The sequence below is a fragment of the Marmota marmota genome, unplaced genomic scaffold, assembly GCF_001458135.2.
Source record: "Marmota marmota marmota unplaced genomic scaffold, marMar, whole genome shotgun sequence".
NCBI classification, from domain to species: Eukaryota; Metazoa; Chordata; class Mammalia; order Rodentia; family Sciuridae; genus Marmota; species Marmota marmota.
This window is the reverse complement of record NW_026000037.1, coordinates 60,798,769-60,820,360: the sequence shown is the minus strand read 5'-3', so window position 1 is coordinate 60,820,360 and position 21,592 is coordinate 60,798,769. Positions and strand designations below refer to the sequence as shown.

At 41.0% G+C, this 21,592-nt stretch overlaps 1 protein-coding gene across 2 annotated transcripts in view; it reads left to right on the top strand.

The window, feature by feature from the left end:
- The window catches only part of Chn1 (chimerin 1), a 113,204-nt gene extending 107,453 nt beyond the window's left edge, over positions 1-5,751 (top strand). For both annotated transcript variants that reach the window (XM_048812528.1, XM_015479341.2), the window contains 2 exons: positions 3,278-3,383; positions 4,859-5,751. In XM_048812528.1, the coding sequence (XP_048668485.1) occupies positions 3,278-3,383; positions 4,859-5,030 (278 nt within the window). In that variant the 3' untranslated portion in view covers positions 5,031-5,751. The remainder of the gene's footprint in view (positions 1-3,277; positions 3,384-4,858) is intronic.
- Positions 5,752-21,592: the final 15,841 nt, after the last annotated feature.

Here is a 21,592-nt window from a genome sequence, read left to right as displayed (position 1 = left end):
AAGTCTGCCCAGCCCATCCCTCTTGCTCCCCACTCCCTGAGACACTGCTGCCCTGGAACACAAAGGCATGACATCTCTACATAATCTAAATTCATATGGTACAGGGCTTCTCACAGGGCACACTCAATAAGCCGGCATTAACAGACGCTCCCTGATCACTGTGAAACTACACTCCCACAGGAGAGCCCCTGGCAGGACAGTGTAGGGACTGGTCCTCCTGCCCAGGATTCAGAGCCTTCTTCCTAGGAGATCTTAGAACAGCCACATGAGAACCAGGTACAATGACATATGCCTGGAATCCCAGTGAATCCCAGCAAGTATTTAGATATTTTAAGGGGTCATATAGCTACACTTCCTCAGCTAATACATTCATTTTGAAATGCCCAGTAACTGTTTTTATAGGCAGCCAGTTGCTGGTGGTGGACAGAGCTAATGGTCGTAAAGCTCTGCCTTTAGTGCCCTTCTGTTAGCAGTGGCATTAGTGTCACCTCATTCTATATTTGGTGACAGCTGATGGTGGTTGTTCATCTCTGAACACATTCCATTTTGTCTGTCTGCCTCTTAAATTCTGCTGTAGTTTTCTTATGGCCAATGAGTTGTGTCGCCTAAAAAAATGGTAATGGGCAGTACTTCTATGTGGAGCAGAACAGGAAGAATGAATTCCACAGCAGAATCCCTTGTTCATTTGGTCCTGGCATATCCAGTGTATTTAGTCATATATGCCCAGATTCACATCTCCACCATGGAGGTAGCAACACCCTCTCCCTGAACACCAGGCTGACCTGTATCCAGCACGTCTGTTGCACATCTGGAGGGCCTCCCCAAGGGACCCCACCAAACCCTGACTACCCGTGGTCCTTGCCAAGGCCTCAGTTCGTGGAGGCTCCATATCCCCGTTACCTAAACCCAAAACGTGAATCATTCTTGATTCTTCTCTTTCTCATACATCTCTCACTGGGAAGTCTTGTGGACTGTACCTTCGGTATACACCCATAATCCACCAGCTTCTCACCTTCACTGCTACCACCTGGTTCAAGCTACTGTCATTCTTCCCCTGGATTTCTGTGACAATTACTGGGATGGTCTTTCTGCCTTTACACTTGCCCTTCCATAATCTGTTCCACATGGCAGCCAGAGGAGAGAACTGTGAAAAATGATTGCCCAATCTTGGTGCTTCTTTGTTCAGAACTTTGCAATTTTTCTGGATAAATGCCAAGTCCGTGGAACTGCTTACAGCCACTGCATGACAGTACCTGACCCACCCCCTCTCTCCCGAGGCACACTTGGCTCCCCACCTCTCCTCACAGACACATTCCCCTCACATGCGGCTCCTCTGCCCACAGCCATCTTTCCTCCTTCACTCCCTCAAAGGCTTTACTCAAGACCTTTCTCCTTGAGGTCCTTCCTGAGCACCTGTTTAAAATCACAAACTCCAAGCACTTCCAGGTCTTCTTACCCTTTTTCCATAGCACTTACCTCATTCTAACGTGCCACACATGTAAGACACCATGTTCACTGCTTTCTGGCAGCCACCCCGTGAGCAGGGGATCTTGTTTCCCAGCCCACCCACACTGTCCTTAACTTCACACTAGTTCAAAGTTCTTGCAAAGATTCATTGTAGAAATTAAAAGGAAAATCTTTCAATTTTCAGAATCATGTAGCCTCAAATTAACTAGCCCTATGGTAAAAACAAAGTAGTTTTCCATAGTAAATAATTTCTAAAATTGAGAAGAAAATTTTATTGAGTTTCTATGCCTGAGATAGTACTGGTGTTATAAACTGATACTCTTTAAAAGGCCTAAGGTTCAAAGACCATACAGTATTTATTTTGGCAAAAGGGAAATAATATATTCTTCATTGCAAAGAAATGGACCAGGAATTATGAGGAAGGTTTGGGCAAAAACTATAAAATAATCAGTTTCTTTGAATTAAAAAGCTTCAGTCACTATTCATATTCTGAAATTTATCAAATCTGCTCTGCCAAAGGTAGAAACTTCACATTCATCTTACTCCAGTGGCAGATTCAGACATTACTGTTGAGCTGGCTCGTGTTATAAGGTAGAAAGACTACGATTTGGAGCCTTTGGGGGCAGGGTGGCCTTGTGTCTTGAACATTATATTCTGGTCAGACATAGCTTTCCCAGCATTTCAAGGCTGCTGTCCTGATTAGGACTAGTAGCATGGGGTCCTGTTGCAATTGCATTGAAACCCAGCATTTAAAGGCACCCCATCTTCCTGGCATTCAGGTTGAAGCCAGCTTGTGCTGTAGTGCTCTTTTAAGAGCACAGAATTCCAAAAATGTCGTTTGTTTCTAATAATAGACATGATTGATGAATTAAGTGTAACCTGTGACCTCAAAGGAATGTGCTGGGTTTGGGGCCCACATAAACTGAACTGAAATATCTTAATGATGATGTTTGCCTTCAAGGCTGTCATCTTTGGAAGAGTCACATTATTTCAGGGATCCCACCACCATGAACAACATGTTACTGCTTTCAAGGCTGCAGTGTGTTGTTCTGAATATCATGAGTAATAGGAAGTGCTCATGCTTTGAAGATAGATTTAATATTTGTATATAGCACAAAGAATTTAAAACTAAGTCTAATGAATAAAGCCAGTAAATGTTGGATGATGCCTTTCTTGTTTTAAAAAGAAAAAGGTTTATATACAGCTCATGGTAGAGTGCTTGACTAGCATGCCAGGCCCCGGGTTCAGTCTCCAGCACTTCAAAAACAAACAACAAAAAGATTTTTAAATATAAATATCAATTAATAAGACTTTGCCAGGGGGCCTCAGTGGACAGTGATGTAGCATGGTTTATATACAGTCATTGAAGGTGGTTTTTAAGATATTTTGACTAATGTGCCACCCGTTAACATGTATCTGTAATATTTTAAGATAACCTCATTTTAATGAATTTGAGTGTAAAAGGTTTTATCTGTGTCTATACATCTAAATATTTTTATAGTTATATCTATATTCAGTGTCCAGTTCCATACTTGCCAGACTCTTAAGACACTTAAATGAGAAAAAAATAAAAAAAGAGGGGGGTGCTCACATTCCAAATCCAAGTAAACAGTGTTGCCCCATTGAAACTTTGAGCCTTTGAAAATCTGGGACTTGAACCTTAAAAATATTCACCAAAGCTATGTGCAAGGATCTTGTGAGAAAACATTTCCTACCAATTTTAGAAGAGTTTAGAGAGCAGAATTCAACAGCCAGTTGTACCAGTCTTCCGCTAAAGAGTTTCTCCTTGGTTTTCAACTTGCTATTTAAGAAATTATGGATCCTGATGAGCAATTGGAAACCCTTCATGAGGCACTAAAACTCCTGCCACCTGCTCACTGCGAAACCCTCCGATACCTCATGGCACATCTAAAGAGGTAAGTGACAGACTTGGAGTCTTACTCTTGTTTTGCATCCAGATATTAAGAATAAAATGGAAGGACAATTGATGGGTTGAATGGATAATTGCATAGCTATGTTGTCCCTTGTGAGAAACCACACTATTTGAATGCTAAAAGTATTCTGTACTACAGTCCCCAGTGCAGACCCAATTCTGACATGAATGTATTGGCAGTCCAGGATGTTTATAAATATGCTAGAAATACCAGTATTCTGCCAATGCACACACTAATTGTCATGGAAGGGCAAAGTGTCGTAGCTGTAAAGACAGTAGCACTGTAAAGCAAGAACAAAGCAACTTGTGAGGTGGCTTGCTCACTCTCTCGCTGCTAACTAAAAACATCAGAGTTAGTGATGAAGTTTTAGATTGTTGAATTAATGTTGTCGTGGCTGAAAAGTGGTGTAAAAAATGATGGGGTAATGGAAGAAATAGAAAATTAAATATTTCAGCTAGTTTGAGTTTAATGCTTTAAAATGATTGATGGTGATGAAGCTTTATTTCCTGCTTAGTCATGTTTGATCTCTACCAGTTGAAGTAAAATTCTCACAATTATATTGTCAGTGGCTTTAGGGTTTCAAAATATAAAAACCATTTAGAAACAACAACAACAACAAAATCGTATGCCCAAAAGGCAGAGTTATCCAAAATGATATTTTAGTCACTCATGAATGTTTACATTTTCCCTCTTTAAAAGCATCATTAAAACCTTTGTTTAATATGCTTACATCTCCTCTTATAAATTCATTTGTTTCCTATTTGGATGTAATTAAGTGCTCCACACTCAAACAAAGGAATAACTCTGAAATTATAGTCTGTGTTATTGCTGTGGTAGTAAATGATTAGAAACAGACTTCCTGATGGTGTCACTTACTCTGAGCCATTTCCTATTAGTATTGCAACTATTCTCTCCCTGCATCCAGTAAACTGTTCAGCTTGCAGAAACACGCCTACGAAGCAAGAGAGCCAGGGTGGAGGGAGGGCAGATGGGACAGTCGTGGTGACTGCTGTACTCCATGCAAATGCAGTCCTGCATCTATGGCTGGGGCAAGAGAATACACATAGAACTGAACTCATAGCCCAGAGCATTCACTCAGGAGTGAGCCTCTGTGATCCCCGGGAGTTTAAATTCTTTTTTTTTTTTTAAGTGGACACAATACCTTTCTTTAAATTTATTTGTTATGTGTTGCTGAGGATCGAACCCAATGCCTCACACATGCTAGGCAAGCACTCTACCACTGAGCTACAAACCCAGCCCCCAGGAGTTTAAATTCTTCATTAGCATAATCTACTTGAGGGGAAGTCAGTACTTTGAAATTATAGAGAAAAACAGAGAAATAACCTGGGAGAAGATGATAAGTGGGCATAAACCTTTACTATGAATCTCAGTTTGTTTCAGCGCTCAGGCATGATGAAGAGCCCCAAGTCATGTGTTCCTTCACTTGTATTTTGCAGGGTGACCCTGCATGAAAAGGAGAATCTTATGAGTGCAGAAAACCTTGGAATTGTTTTTGGTCCAACCCTTATGAGATCCCCAGAACTAGACGCAATGGCGGCATTGAACGATATACGATACCAGAGACTGGTGGTGGAGCTGCTTATCAAAAATGAAGACATTTTATTTTAAATTTTTAATTTCAAGGGGAAAGAAATGTTTTACAGATGAAGGAATGTTTTATAGTAATTTAATTGGCTCCATTAGCTGAGTTATTTCTTGGTTAGAGGTTTGGGCAAATAACCACATTAAAATGAAGGAACTTTCTGTCGTTTCTGTAGCACTGCTCAGCTGTCCTTGTAAAACAGTGAACACACGCTTTCCGGTTCTAGTAATCCTGGGTGTTTATCATGTTAAGAGAAACTCAAGCTATTGCATGATTACCCCCTACTTGGTAAGGAAACCCCATACCAAGAAAACAGCAGACCTGCACCCGCACCGCCTCCCCATCCTGGGTAGTCAGTGGTTGTGATCCAGCATGTTTCACAGAGTAACCTGTCGTGACTTTGCTTTTGGGGTCCATGCCTTTGGTTTCTGATGCTTGTATAAACATGCACACACAAGTGGATAAACAGCACCCCTGGCTGTCGCATTACCGTAGACTATATCATATGCCAACTCGCCACAGATGGTTTATTTCCAGTTTTTCTTAGCTCTTCTCTAACATAGTACTTTCTTTCCAGCAAAAGCAAAATGTGTTTTCAGATTCGTTACTTTAATAAGTTATCCTACCAATAAAAATGTACAACACAGAGCTTCTTCTGTTAAATTATCTTTGGTTTTCAGTTGTAATTTTGTATTTTTATCTGGCATGCATTTATTAATTTATTAAAATTGGCTTTTAGAAATCAAATATATTGATAGTTTTATTTGGGGGGGGTTGCCGTGAGTGAGAGTATTTGGAAAAATGTGGCCATTTATCTAATACTAAGTACTTTCCTCTCACCCTTTTGTTTACTATTAAAAGTTTTGTGGTGAATTCCTAAAATAATAACTTAAAACTGCTTAGAATCATAACATTCATTCTTTGAATTTATTTTTCTTCTCATGTTACTCTGGCAGAACTCTAGAATATTTTTCCTACTTTTTTGAGAGGGCAAGCCATAAGGTCCCTCTGGATTCATTAGAAGAAGAAAGAAGGCTAATTTAAAAAGTGACCATTTTTAATAATAATAAATTGTTCCTTTATTAAGCCACAAAGTTTTGGGATGTTTGGTTTTATACCTGTGTTAACCAAAAGTGAATATATGGCTATCATATATACTTATTTAGTTATGAAAAATAACTTATCTTTTAAAAAAGCTGCGATAAACATGAAATAATTAGCATTTTAAAATATTTCCCCAATTATTATTTTTTTATACCATTATGTACCTTGGCTACAGGCACAATATACACAAAGGCCAGTGGATGTAAACCCCTCTTTTACATAGTCTTATTGGTTAATTGGTTCTTCTTCTAAGACAGAAGACTGGCTTTCAAAGATTTCTTCAAGAAAACAAAACAAACACAAATATTCAAAGGATAAAACCAGAATAAAGAAAATATTAGTAATACAGAAGCAAGGAAACTTGCCATATTGTTCAAGACAGCTAATGGTTTTCCAATTCTTATTACAGGTTCTCTGTTAATTTCATTAATCAGAACTGACAAGCAGTGGACCACAAAAATTTTATATAATCAATAAGACTATGTAAAAGTGACTTTTTCTAATATTTGGTTTGTTGGGAATATCTGGGGTTGACTTGCCTTGAGACACCCCCACCACATGGAGTGAGTCCCACCTTGTTTACACGAATGCCAGGAACCCAGGATCTGGGCAGTACTGTCACTAGCCACCCATGTGGCTTTTTGCATATGACTCTCTAGAGTCTTTCCTGGTCTGGCAAATGAGCACCCATCTAGAACTAAGTTCTACTGTAAAAAGTAAGACAATATTAATAGCCAGGCATGGTGGCACCCACACCTATTAATTCTAGCTATTCAGGAGGCTGAGGTGAGAAGATTGCAAGTTTGAGGTCAGTCTGAAACAACATAGTAAGATCCTATATGAAAAAAGAAAGGTAAAACAGTAATAAGACATTTATGAAGTTTCAAGACTACCCCAAAGATTATGGGAAGTGAATAAAACATGAAGTTTTTCCAACTCCGTATTTTCACCTCTAGGCTATAGTGAAAAGTTGGTGATATACTTTCAGTAATGTTTACACTGAGAAAAGTGTAGTTACTTGGCATATTCCATCACAGCTATCTTCTCAAATACACTGATAAAGTATAGAGATTTGTTATATATAACAATTTTTTTAGAGGCCACTTAAAGGCACTATACATTAAGGCAGTGCTTTTGACCCATGATATACACTTGCCAGAGAAATCTGATTTAGTGAACTATCCCTGAGAGGTAAACCCACCACGCTGCACATGATCATTGCTAAACTCTGATCTCTACCCAATCTTCTTTTTGAAGAAGAAATTCAGTTGGGAAGGAATACACTTTATCAGAATATGCTCACCCTGGTTTTTTCCTAAAAGAACTGGACATGTAGCTCAGTGGGAGAGCACATGCTTGGCATGCATAAGACCCGGGTTCCATTGCAGATGTGCTCTCTGGGAGCAGTGGCCCACACCCTTAATCCCAGCTACTCAGGAGGCTGAGTATAGGAAGATCACATATTTGCGATCAGTCTGGGCAACTTAGCAAGGCCTGTATCAAAAAATAAAAAGGGTTGGGGATGTAGCCCAGTGATATAGTGCCCCTCAGTTCAATTCCTGGTATCACCAAAAAAAAAAAAAAAAAAAAACAGTTGACTTAAGAGGGTATACTCTCTAGAACTAGAGGTATATCTGAAGGGAAGCAATACCTCTGAAGATACCAACCCTCCTAGCCCTACTTAGTAAATATTAAGCAGATGTTCAGAGAAAGTTCTGAGCCCATCTGCAGACTTGGTTATTGTTGGCCATCTCTGTGAAAAGTGCCCTTGGTTGCTTTTCTAACAGATGGTGTGTGGCTCGTCCCCTCAGGGCATGCCGGCACAAATCATAGCTCCCTAAGCCAAGAACACACTTGGATAGTTGGGTGGCCCTTCCATGAAATAAAGAAAAATTCCCAGCCACTCAGGGAGGTTTGCTCAGTAATTACCTGAAAACTTGTATACATGTCATTCTCAGGAAGTGGGAAATTCTTAAATCATGACCTTTTGGCAAGGTGCAGTGGTGCAGGACTGTAATCCCACTGACTCTGGAGACTGAAGCAGGAGGATCACAAGTTTAAGACCAGCCTAAGCAATTTAGTGAGACTCTGTCTCAAAAAGAAAATAAAGAAGCCTGGGTAGCTCAGAGGCATAAGACTCCTGAGTTCAATCCCCAGCACACAATAATAATGCCTTTTCGTGAGGAGGCAGGTTTCTGTTTTCACCAGTCTGGAGTGGGTAAAGGTGTTACTTGTGTTCAACAGAATGAAAGATTGAACACCCCAAACACCAAGACAAGCAAACGGGAATGTGGTACCAGGGATTGAACCCAGGAGCGCTTAACCACGAGCAGCATCCCCAGCCCTTTTTATTTTTTTGAGTCAGAGTCTCACAAAGTTGCTGAGGCTAGCCTCAAACTTGAGACCCTCCTGCCTCAGCCCTTTTTATTTTTTTTGAGTCAGTAGTTGCTCTTGGGGAAGATGGAAACTTCTGCCCTTTGAGAAACAGGAACCATTTTGTAACTTGTTGGGGCATGTTAAAGGGGTTGTTCTGCTTTGCCCTCTTGTCCACCTTCACTGCCCCTTGACTCTCAATTGCCTACCCTTTTCTATGTCAGAGGGACCAAAAAGCCTCTCCATGGTCACCCACTACAACACCATCTTCAATGTTAATGCCTTTATAATTTCTTTATATAGCTTTAAAGAAAGAAATGATTGCTAAATCAAGGATTTTTCCCTTCTCCACAATTTTTTGGTTTTAATGCAAGTTATTTATACCAACTTGAAATAGTTGAAGAAATAGTTCTTCACCAAAGTGGGATTTTAAAATGTGTCTATAAGAGGAAGAATAGAGGGGCTGGGGATGTGGCTCAAGCGGTGGCGCGTTCGCCTGGCATGCGTGCGGCCTGGGTTCGATCCTCAGCACCACATACAAACAAAGATGTTGTATCTGCAGAAAACTAAAAAATAAATATTAAAATTCTCTCTCTCTCTCTTAAAAAAAAAAGAGGAAGAATAGATATCTATCAAAATTTCTGTTATTTAATGAGCTCAAAGAGAGACCCTGAGGTTCAGGGTTCCAATCATTAGTTTTCAGTTGCACTCCCCAAATAGTGCTGGGGATCAAATCCACGGCCTAGCATTCACTGACCCACATCCCCAGTTTTTGTGGGGTTTTTGTTGTTGTTTTGTGGTAGGTTGAACCCAGGGCCTTGAAAATGCTAGGCCAGTAACATACAAGTGAGCTATATCTCCAGCCCCTCCCAGTCATTTTTTTAACAAGATTTATTTGGCGTTTATCACCCCAAAGTTAATTAGGTATTATTGCCAAGACCACTTGAAAAACAGAAAGTTTTTTGTTTTGTTTTGTTTTGTTTTAATGTACACTGGAAACTCAGGGTACCCAAATTTCTTCTCCCGCCTGTGTATTCTAGTTATTGGAAAGTTAACTTCTTAGGGAAAGCTTTAAGAGTTTTTATAATTTAATTTACTGGAATAGGATTAAGAGACACATTTCCTTCCAGGAGCCAAGACAGCTCTATTCTTTACCTGTATCCTCACATATCACACTTCCACCTCACATCGGGGCCCCTCTGACTGGATCGGCAGGCATTGTGGAGACCAAGAAGGGAACAGCATTGTCAAAGGCCCGTCAGCCTCTCTAATTTTTAGAGATCTAGTTCATACTTGCACAGTCTTTCCAAATTAAAAATAATAACAATGATCAAATCCTACATTCATTGGCACATCTGCCCTGCTCACTCCACTGTGGCTTCCTGTGGGCCAGGATCCATGCTAGGACTTGGGACAACAGCAGCTTCAGTTCTCAAGAAGCTCGCTGGGTCCATTTAACCCCAGTCGAGCTTTAATTTTAATTTTCTCTCATTGTGCATTTTGTCCCCTCTGGGCCTCAGCACTAGACATCAACAGAAACCTCCATGACAGCCTTCCTGTGGGAAAATGTGAGCTCACCATTCTATTTGGTACTTAGAAGTTGACCTTAAACATTCCCTTGAAAGGAGATGGATATGAAAATGACTTCATCAGATTCAGTGAATGCATTTGGAAATTATCAAAAGCATAGCCACCTGGCTACCTTTTCCTCTGGGAGAGTGCATGCTCTCTGTTCTGGGACATCACTCACAGAAGAGCTCCACTCCATCCCCCTGGGGGACACATTAGTCCCTCATGTCCCCTCACCAGATGTGGTTAGTAGCCCCATTGTGTCCTGGCACCTCCTCATTCTGGCCAATTCCATGCACAGTGGATGGTCATTCTGCAACAAGCGATCGACTCTACCTCACAACTTGGAGTTTCCCTGTGGTATACAGTTACCACCCTCACTGTCCGATGTGTGATCACCAATGGATGCCAAAAACCTTGGAGAGTACCAAACCCCACATATACTATGTTGTTTTCCTACATATACATACCCACATACACTAACTTAATGCCTTTTCTACCTTGTCTAAGCAGTTATCGGGCTCGGTGGCTGTAGCTTTTACAGTTTGAGGTGTGACAGCCAAACTAGTTTCTTTTTCCTTCTTCACAATTTCACAGATAGATTTGTTCTTACCATACAGCTCAGCAACCTCAACATAAGATTATCTTTCCTGAAGCAAGAACTTTTACTTTTTCAATTAAAGGAGGCAATTTATTGCTTCCTTTTGGCATATGCAAATTGCCAGTATCATTATACTTGCACTTGGGGACCACAGTCAATCTGATAACTGAGACGTCTACTAAATGACTAGAATAGAATACCCTGGATGGATACGCTGGACAAAGAGATGATGAACATCCTGGGTTGGAGCAGAACAGCTTGACATGTCATCATACTACCGAGAAGAGTCTACAGTTTAAAACTTGAATTTTTTTTTCCTGGAATTTTCCATGTAATATTTTCACACAGCAAGTAACTGAAATTTCAGAATGTGAAATCGCAGATAAGAGGGCACTCTACTGTAATAAGAAATACATTTTTTTTTTTTTGTCTCCAGTTCCTGGCATAAAATTTCCCTGGAATTTCCTGAGTGACGGGAGCATTTTTTGTTACTCATAATGAGCTCCTTTTGATTGAGCTGGAAGTGACTTGGGGTGGGGCTCCTAGATGGCTTCAGGATGGAGCTGACTATAAGAAAAAACAAGTGATTAGAAGTTTGGAATTTTCTGCCCCACTTGTTGACCTCTGGGAAGGGAAGGAGGTCCTGGAGATTAAGTTCTACAAACACTCTTGAACAACTAGAATTGATGAACTTCCAGGGTAGATGGACACATTGAAGTTCCGTGCTGCTGCCTGCCCCCCATAACTTGCCCTATGCACATCTTCTATTTGGCTGTTCCTAAGTCATGTCCTTTATAGTAAACTGATAAACAGAAGTGTTTTCAGCAAGTCATCACATCTAAGGAGGGGGTTGTAGAAACCCTTGGTTGGTAGCCTGTCAGTCAGAAGTACAGATGGTACCCAGGGACTTGCAACCTATGTTTGAAATGGGGGAAGTCTTATGGGACTGAGTCCTTTAACTTCCAGCAGCTGACACTGACTCAGGGTAAATGACGTCAGGATGGATTTGAATTATAGAATACCCAGTTGGTGTCTGGACAGTCAGAGAACTTGTTGGTACAGAAAAAAATCCACACATTTGCTTTCAGAAGTGTTGTGAATATAAATACCCCACTGTTACATAAAAACTTACAGCAGGAGGTTATTTTGGACTAAACTCCTGCAAGAAGGCCCCCAACAGACCACGCTAAAAATCAAAATGGAGTCTCTCAGGCTATAGTTCCCCTTCACCAAGTTGAAACTAAGCTGTTTATCTAACCTGTTTGTCTAAACCATAGTTTAGAAAAACTATGATTAAAAAATGGGAGTTCATAACCCACTTGAATCAAAGTGTGAAATATGATATATCAAGAACTATGTAATGTTTTGAACAACCAACAATAAAAAAATTAAGTTAAAAAAAAAAAGAAAAACTATGATTAGAGAAATCCAGATTAGAGAAATAACAGCCAAGTTTCCCAAACAAACCAGTTTCAATTGAAATGTTAATGAAGTTCCTTCTTCCCTAATCCTTATACACACAAGGTAAGGATTGTGTAAATATAGGTAACCTGATGTTAACAAGTTATTTTCTATCATTCTTCCTATTCCCAGCCTACAAGGAAAGTGACTTTGAAATGACCAATCCACATTTTGATTTTGTTTTGCTTTCTTCAACCTTTTTCTCTATAAAACCAATTCCCTTGCTCAGTTCATTGGAGAACTATTGTGTTTTGTGAAATAAAGTGTTTGCCTGATTCTAGAATGGAAAATAAAATCAATTATTATCTCTAAATCATTGTAATTTTTTCTTTAACATCACTCACCACTTACCTAAAATAGACTGACAATATTTGTATTTTCCAAATAATAAAGAAGGAAAAAAAAATCTAAACTCGTTTTTTCTCAGTTTTATTAATCAGGGAATTAGTTATAACACCAAATGCTCTAGCAAGTTTATTAATGAAGGTTGTATTAATTCTTATATTACAAACTCAAAGTTTGTTGGTTTCAACACTCTTACCTTGAAGTCATTAGGACCTCAGCAAATGCTTTAATAATTTTTAAAGTATTTATATTTCACTAGTCCTGTATATCACACACAGATCTCAACCCAGGTGATAGATTCATACATATTGGAACCAAATCAAGAGAGAACTAAACTAAAAGATTACGATTCATCACCCTATATTGCAAGGAAAATCCTGAGTTTTATTGTTCTCTCCTGAAGATATTATATTTTAATACAGTTTGCCAGTCATAATGTACTTTACAATGTAAAGTTTCCCTTATTTCTTATTCAACCAAATAGCATAAACACCAACCAGAGGGTTAAGCGCCATGTCGCTGACCTGATGTTTGGAGTTCTGGTGACTCTTGGAAGTATCAGGGGTTTTACTGTTTTCAGATATATTACAATTATATTGCAGCAGGAAGCATCTGTATGTAAGGCTAGGAATCTCAGGGTTTTTCTAGTTCTGAAGCATAACCACTTAGCCGCTCATACCACTGTGGTAAGACACAAAAAAGGCGAGAAAGTCATGTTTTTGAGACTAAATGATGCAGTGGAAGAAATGAGCAAAAAGGGCCTCCTGGAGGTAAAAGGGCATAAAATTGGAATATTCTTAAAATATAAAAATATCTTGATTACCATTATATCAAGCTTAGACCAGTTGGTTTCCTCTGACATTTCCACAGGTACCACTTGGGCACCATCATAGGCTTGCACATGCAACAAAGTCAAGTCCTAGCCTGGTGTTTGGATGCCTCCCCACAAGCAAGGACATTTTCCCAAAACAGTTTTGTTTTGGGAAAACACTCGCCTGGCATGCGCGGTGTGCTGGGTTGGATCCTCAGCACCACATACAAATAAAATAAAGATGTTGTGTCCACTGAAAACTAAAAAATAAATATTTTAAAAAAAACCCACAGTTTTGTTTTGTGCTGTTGGAGAATCAAACCAAGGACTAAGGCAGTTTTTATTCTTTTCAAAGAAAATACATAAGAATAAGGAATAACTCATTGATCTTTTAAAAATTATTACATTCAGACCATGAGAGGAAGGAGGCGAGGAGGGAATGCAAAGGGCAAGTTTAAGCACTTCAGCACCAGCCTGCCCGTCCTGGGTTCTGGGATTGTGGGAAGAGGCTCTGGACCTGTCCAGGAGGCGCAGTCTATAACCTGCAGTGTTAGGGCTCCAGGCCCTCAGGCTGTTAGTGGCCTAACCCTTCAACTAGACCCTGCTGTGACCCACTGCCAAGGTTCCTGAATTTAGCAAATTCATGGCCTGGAGAACTTGATAAAGTAGTTTTCTAGGCCCTATTTCCAAATTTCTGTATTAGGAACCCTGGCATCAGACACCCCTCACCCTCCACCCCTCCACCCCCACCCCAAATTGCATTTCTAACAAGCCCCCATGTGATTCAGACACCTGGTCCGAGGATCACACTCTGGGAAACACTGGCCCAGGGCTTCTTCATCCTGGTTGTCCATTAGGAACACCCGAGTGCCAATGAATTAGTCTGGGCAGACAGGTGCCCTGGTAATGGTAATGGATCCCCTGTGCTGACTACATTCAGCTTCATTTCCTATTGGTGTTTTAAAGTTCACTGAAGGCTTGTTTTAATCAGGTATGATCAAACAGCAGACATAGAGAAGTTTCTATATAAAGACCCTAGAAATAAGAGGCAGGACACAGCACAGCATGCAGGACCATGTGGGGAGGCACCAGGGTCAGTTGTCAAGCAGAATGGGTGAGGGCAGAGCCTGACTTCACAGAAGGCAGGGAAAGTATCCCAAGTTTAGAATCAGCTAGTTGACCAATTCAGTGGGTGCTGGGCCATAGGAGTAGTCCCTACTTGTCTGGTATCTGGCCCTTAGGGGCAATATTGGCTTGGCATATGAAGGCTTGATGAAAGGGATTATTAGGGGTATGGGCTCTGGATTGATAGGCTTGGGTATCAAAGGCAACTTGGAAGAGGAGTCCTTTGCTATCTCTAGGAATTAACTAGCCTTGAGAAAGGCAGTCTCTCTGGGATTGAGGCCCCAAATGCTAGAGGATCAAGAATATAGAAAATAAGAAAACATAGTCAATACAGTAGGCTCCACCAACTTTCCTTTCTAGTCACCTCTCAGGTTCTGACCTAAGTCTGTCTCTGTCCCCAATACTCTTCTTTCTTATTGAAACTGTACTCTAAATTGTACAGCTTACTTAACCTAAATTAGATGTTAAATCAGAAAAAGGAAATGAACCTTTATCAATTTTTATAAAATCACAAGAATGAATCAGTGAACACCTACTTATTAATTAAAGCCCTTAAATTAGGAAGAGTAGGGAAGTTCCCTAGAAATTAATAAAAGAAATTAATAAACGACATTTTTATGCAACAGGCACTAAACTCAAGGACCTTACTACCTCAACAGGTGGTTCATGTTAGAAATAACTTCAGGGGCTGGGGATGTGGCTCAAGTGGTAGCGCACTCGCCTGGCATGCGTGCGGCCCGGGTTCGATCCTCAGCACCACATACAAACAAAGATGTTGTGTCCACCGAGAATTAAAAAAATAAAAAAATAAATATTAAAAAAAAGAAAAATAAATAACTTCAGGGAGAATTGTGTATTTCCTGGACTGCATTTGGTGAGCCTACTGTTCCACAAATGTGACAGATGTGGATTATTCTGAGAACTATCATGTCTGAGCTCAGGAACATAACACCCCAAAACTAGCACTTTGACATGCCCTAGAAACTGCCTCAGAGTCAAGGTCCCTCTAACCTTGCCTTGTTTCTACCCCAAACCCAAGAAGAGGCTCCCTCTGAAATTGCATCACCTGCCTTAAGACCTCAACATCAATGAGAACACGGTAGCCTTCCATTGCACCCTAAAATCTCACTCTATCACAGAAAAGATGACAGAATTGACCACAGTTGGACTGATTGTCATGGGACAATATCTTCCTCTTGGGTTCATTCCAACTCTTAAAAGAATCATTCATGACCCAGGTGTGGTGGTGCACACCTGAAATTCCAGAGACTCAAAAGGAGGGTCACCAGTTTGAAGTCAGCCTGGTCAACTTCGTAAGACTCTGTCTCAAAATTTAAAAAAAAAAAATGGCTGTGGATGTAGCTCAGTGGTATAGCACCCCTGGATTCAAACCCCAGTACCACGGGGTGGGGGGTAGGGCAAAAAAATCATTCACAAGTTGTCCTCAGCTTAGTCATTCTCCCTAATAATCATTTACTGTCCCTAAAATTGCCTACAGCACTTCCCCCATTTCCTCTTACCCTGTGACATGGGTATTTAAGCTTCAACCATCTGGCCTTGAATTTCATGTTGTATGTGAACCCCATGTTTGTACACATTAGTAAATTCACAATGGCTCTTCTATTGATGTGTCTACAGTGGTTCACTTCAGGGAACCTTCGGGGAGGAGAGGGGAAGCTTTCCCTGCATGGACACCCTGTATCAGCCCAGCACAACCATAAGACTGAGAATGCAAACCACTGTGTCAACATGGCTTCATTGTTTATTCCAGGAGATCTTTGCCCAAGGAAGATTATAGCCCAATATTTCACTTTTACTTCAGGAATTTCCTGCTGATGAGTTTGCCTGAGATAGCAGATGCTGGGGGGCTAGAGCTTGCTAACCAAGAACAGCTTACCTGCCAAAACCTTCAATATCCTGCTATGTTCACCAGTCTTGAATTACTGTAGTCCTTGCCTTGAAAGGCACATCTTCACCCACTTGAGCCCAGACCCCCTGAAACCCTACAAGATTCTCCCTGATGTCCCCATACTGAGGCATAGCTTAGACACGGTGGCACTCCCTTACTGCCTTGAGTTCTCGTTAATTTAGTATTGTTCTATTATGTGACCTGGTATTGTACTGGGGAACTCAACATTATTTCAAGAGCAAAGGGGCTTATAATCAAATAAGCTTGGAAAATGCTAAATACAGATTCCACTGTTATGAAAACTATAATCACATTAGCGTAATAAGACTTCAGGAAAGTTCTGCATTTAAAAGATAGGAGATTAAACACACTGGCACCTTGTGCAGGAGAATCCTTCTGCAAACTTACTAACTTCTCTAAGAACATTTTTTACCCTTAACACCAGTTTTTAAAACATGGATTTAGGTCAACTCTTTTATAATTCATGACAAATTAAGGGCCCTGACCAACTTGCAGTTAATGTGAGTGAGAAGGCTCCAGGTTCTCCACATTGGAGGTACCCTTATTCAACAAAAGCCTCTGTGCTAGGCTGGCACCCTGGCTCCCCTAGGTAGGAAAGATTCAATTTTTTTTTTTTTTTTTTTTTTTTGCTTTACTGGTAATGGGACCCAGGGTTTCACACATGCTAGGCAAGTGCTCTACCCCTGAGCTGCATCCTCAGCTCTTTTTATTTTATTTTGAGATAGGATCTCACTAAGTTACCCAGCTGGTCTTGAGCTTGCAATCCTTCTACCTCAGTCTCTTAAGTAGGAGTTTCCACATTCTTAATAATGAGAATTCACTGGAGTTCACCCTTCTGACTGCAGATGGCAATCACAGAAGGCCTCCATCCACTGTGTCTGAGCAGAAGAGCCAGGAGGTTTTCTCCCACTGGACTCCCAAAGCCCCTTGAGCAGCCTGACCACTGCCTGCCATAGGTTCTGTGCAGAAGGAGCGCTCAGGGACGCCTACTCCTGATGGGGATGCTGGGAGATTGGAGGAAACCTCCTTCCAGAACTTTCCTGGCTGTCCCATTCAGGGCACTCTGGAAAACCCCTGGTTTTTCCTCAGCTGAGAGAAGAAATCAATAAGATATCAGAGCTTTCTAGGATTCAATGTCCTGCCCGTGAAATAAGTGTGTAAGCAAAGAGGTTTATTGGCCTCACCAAATCAAGGTTACTCAAAATACCAATGAGCATTTTGCAAGTGCGATCCTTGATATGTTCTCATTAAGGGTCACTGTTAACTAGCATAAAATGCAGGTTTTTCAATATCAATTCTGATACTAAGTGATAATTTTCTCATGTGTGATATTATAACATTGTCTTTAGTTCCAATAAAATAATTTGAACAGAGGATGGTATACATTAAGATGGAAATTTCCATCATCCTTTCATCTAGAGATAGCTTACTTAATTATATCTATGTGTTTCAGTTACATAGATACATAAATGTATGTAATGCAAAAGGTAAAAACGTGTAAATATATGCTATGCATTTAGACTTATATATATTTCTCTGATTGTATATGTACCCTTGATATAAAAAACAGATTCATTTTTCAATAACGAAGAATAATTAATCACCATTAATATTAATTATAGTGATTAAAGGGAAACATCTGTTGAGACAGGCTGGAATCCAGAGCTCTGGCTGGGTGTAGTGAGATAAAGCAGAGCTGCCAACGGGAGGAAGTTTAATAAACCACTTGGAAAGAAGGGAATGTGGAAAGGAAGAAGCAAAGGAGGAAAGCAGAAGGAAGGAGAAAAGACAGGCATGATCTAAGACACTCAGGCAAGGCCCTGCAGCCTGGGTTTCTGGAGACACTCCCCACCCCCACCCCCACATGCTGTCTCATCTTTCTGGCTCTCTGCTGCTTTCTCAGATTTTATAGCAATCCATCTGCAGAGGAAGCCAGAGTTTTTTATTTATTTATTTATTTTTATTATGCTGCAAAACCCATGCTGTTTCAGGTCTACTGAACTGAACATGGGCAATGGCAAAAATTTTCCCCACCTCCACCCCATGAACTGCTCACTGTTCTTTCTTCTTGTTCCAGCTTTATAAAGGGGAGAAGCGAGGGTTGGTGTAAGGTCATTCTGAAGGAGAGTTGAGAATTTCTCACAAGGAATAAATGCCCAGTGACCCTGCATCTTCCCAAAGCGGAGTATCCAGGAGCCTTAGTGGCAGCCCAGCAGAAAATGGCCCAGCTCAGCTTTAACCTAGAGGCAGAGAAATTTGCAGTCTGCTGGAAAGAGCTTCCCCTCCCTGCCAAAGACCTGCTCAAATGCAAGAAAGGGCGGTAAAGAACAATCCCTGTGATCTCTCAGCAACACCCACGGCTCTTTTCTTCCTGGTATGTTCTTTGCACTGAAAGCTTGTCCCAATCAAAGAGAATCCAAAGGGCACACGTGCTAAGTTAGTTCTTGGAGTGCCCAAGGCATTCTATGATGTTGTGGGGAAAGGTTTCAGGCTTGCCGATTATAAATACTGCATTGCAGGAAGGATGAGGAAGATACTGACCAGCCAGGAACTGGGGCCCCTGAAACACCAAAATTAAGGCTTACTTTTACACCCACAACCCTGCAAAGCTTTCCTGTGGTCAGCAGGGGAGAGCAGCAGCAGGGATGATAGATAGGCCACTCCCATGGGTAAGAGAAGCTTAGGAAGCTGAGCAGAAAGGGGCAGGTGGCCTTGTCCTGTGCTAACCTTTCCAAAATGCTATTTGAAAATGGTACTGAGAGTGTACATTGGAAGAAAGCACTTGTTCTGAAAGATTCAAGGGGTGGATGACCCCTTCAAAGGGGTCATGATGTCAGTTCAAGGGAATCATACATTAAGGATCTAATCAGTACTGGGGTTTCTAATTGAAAGCAGGACTCACTGTTCTGGGATTACCAAGGGTTTGGTTTTCTGGCCATCAGCACATGACCATTTTGAATCCAATTCACTTATCCCAGTACCCTGGAACTCCAGAAGGCTTTAGGTATATTGCATTTCCATAGGACAACAACTTTCCTGAGTCTCAGTGACTTTCAGGAGGAGCTGAACCCTGCCTCAGGTTAGATGGATCTCCAGGAATGTCCCTAAGAGACTAGAGCCATTTGCCAGCCCCAGCCCTTGAGGCCACCCTACCACAATAGGTGCTGTCATCCATGTGCTGCTGGGAGGGGCTGAAGAACAGAGGCTTACCAACGGGTGGGTGACCTGGCAGGGACGTGGTTGGTTGCAATGGAATCGGGTTGCCATGGGGATGAGAGGTCTTCAGCTCAAGCTGTTTGAGAAGCAAAATTTCCATTGTGTATATGTAAACATACTGTAGCATCTTTGGTTTTTAAATTCTTTTTCAAGTAGCATCCAGGGTGGGTTCATACATTAAAGAATGCATGTGTCTGTGTGTATGTGTGTGTATACATATATGAAATTCCCCAGGGCACAGCTCCGTGGAGGGTGGCTGGTTTCAGCACTTGTTTGGGTGCTGAAACCAAAAATATAGAAAGGAGGGGGCAGGGCTACTTTTCCAGAAGCCCCTGAGTCCATCCAGTCTGTCAGGCATCTCTGCGATATTGCCAGGGGCCAGCCAAGGACTAGGATGAGCACTAGAGATAGGTCCAGGACACCACGTAGGCCCAGGACAGTGATACAATAATCTCTTCTCCCCCTTCAACTTTTTTTTTTTTTTGAACCCAGGGGCACTTAACCAGTGAGCCACATCCCCAGCCCTGGCTTCAACTTTTGACAAACTTTACTCACAAACCAAAGTTCCTTCATTTTTCCTTATCCCCTCACCCTACTATGGATCAGAATCTGCTTATCAGAGAAAACATTTGGCTTTTGGTTTGGGGGATTGGCTTATTTCACTTAGCATTCTCTAGTTCCATCCATTTACCTGCAAATGCCATAATTTCATTCTTCTTTAAGGCCCAGGAATACTCCATTATGTATATGTACCACATTTTCTTTATCCATTTATCAGTTGAAGGGCATCTAGGTTCATTCCATAGTTTAGCTATGGTAAATTGAGCTGCTTCTGTTTAACTTTTTGAGGAGCTGCCAAACTATTTTCCAAGCAAGCGTCTGTGCACTTTTGATTAATATGTTTCCTAGGACAGATGAGAATTGTTCTCTAATGGAATTTGGCATTAAGCATAATTTTATATATATATATATATATATATATATATATTTAATTCTCTCATTCATACAATTTTCTCTGAGGGTTTCTGCGTGTCTTCTTGGTTCAATTTTCTTCTATTGAATTGTTTACATATAACATATCTGGGGATATCACTAAATTGATTGATAATCTATTGATTCATTGACCTAGACTGGCAATAATTTGGGCAGGGCAAATTCTCCTGGTTTTCCAAACCCTTAAGCCACCTGGCGAATCCAGCAACACTTGAATTCCACTACCCATTCATGGGGACCTTCATCACCCTCTTTCACCCGACAACCCGTCTCCACCCAGTGTACCCTCAGGATCTGCAGAAGCTCAGCCAGGCCCCCACAATTCCCTGAGCTCCTTCTCAAGACTGCATGGTACTGCGGTCTCTATTGCCTGCTCCTGCATTTTTCTTGATTTTCATGTTTTTGTCTTGAAGAGAGCATATTCCTACTCTCACCTTACCCCCACACACCAGGGGTTTGGGCTAAGACTAAGCTCCTGGAACTTGGTAAATAAGAGCACACTGACAGATGACTGGCCATAGATTTGGATGAAACTGTTTGAGATCCTGAAATAAAGACAGCCTAAGAGGAAGAAGAAGCTGTTCTAGATGTTTCAGACTTGGAGACTGCAGGATCCTTCTGCTACATTTTGCTTCTTTTCCTAGTATTTTTATTGTGAATATAGCATATATTTTTAAAAAAATACTTGGGGGCTGGGAATGTAGTTCATTAATAGATACTCATATATGTATATAACTCTGAGCAGAGAGACAGAGAGAGAGAAATATATGTAATGATACACACACACACATATATATATTTTTTTCAGTTGTAGTTGGACATAATATATTTTATTTATTTTTTTTATGTGGTGCTGAGGCTCGAACCCAGCACCTCACATGTGCTAGGCGAGCACTCTACTGCTGAGCCACCATCCCAGCCCTGTAATAATAAACTTAATGAATAATTAGAAAGATTAAGCAGCAGAGTATCGCCCAGCTCTCCAGGACTCCCCATCTACTCTGGGAAACTCTGGCCAATTCTAACTCCTTCCCCTTCCCCCTTAGAGTAGCCCTGTTCC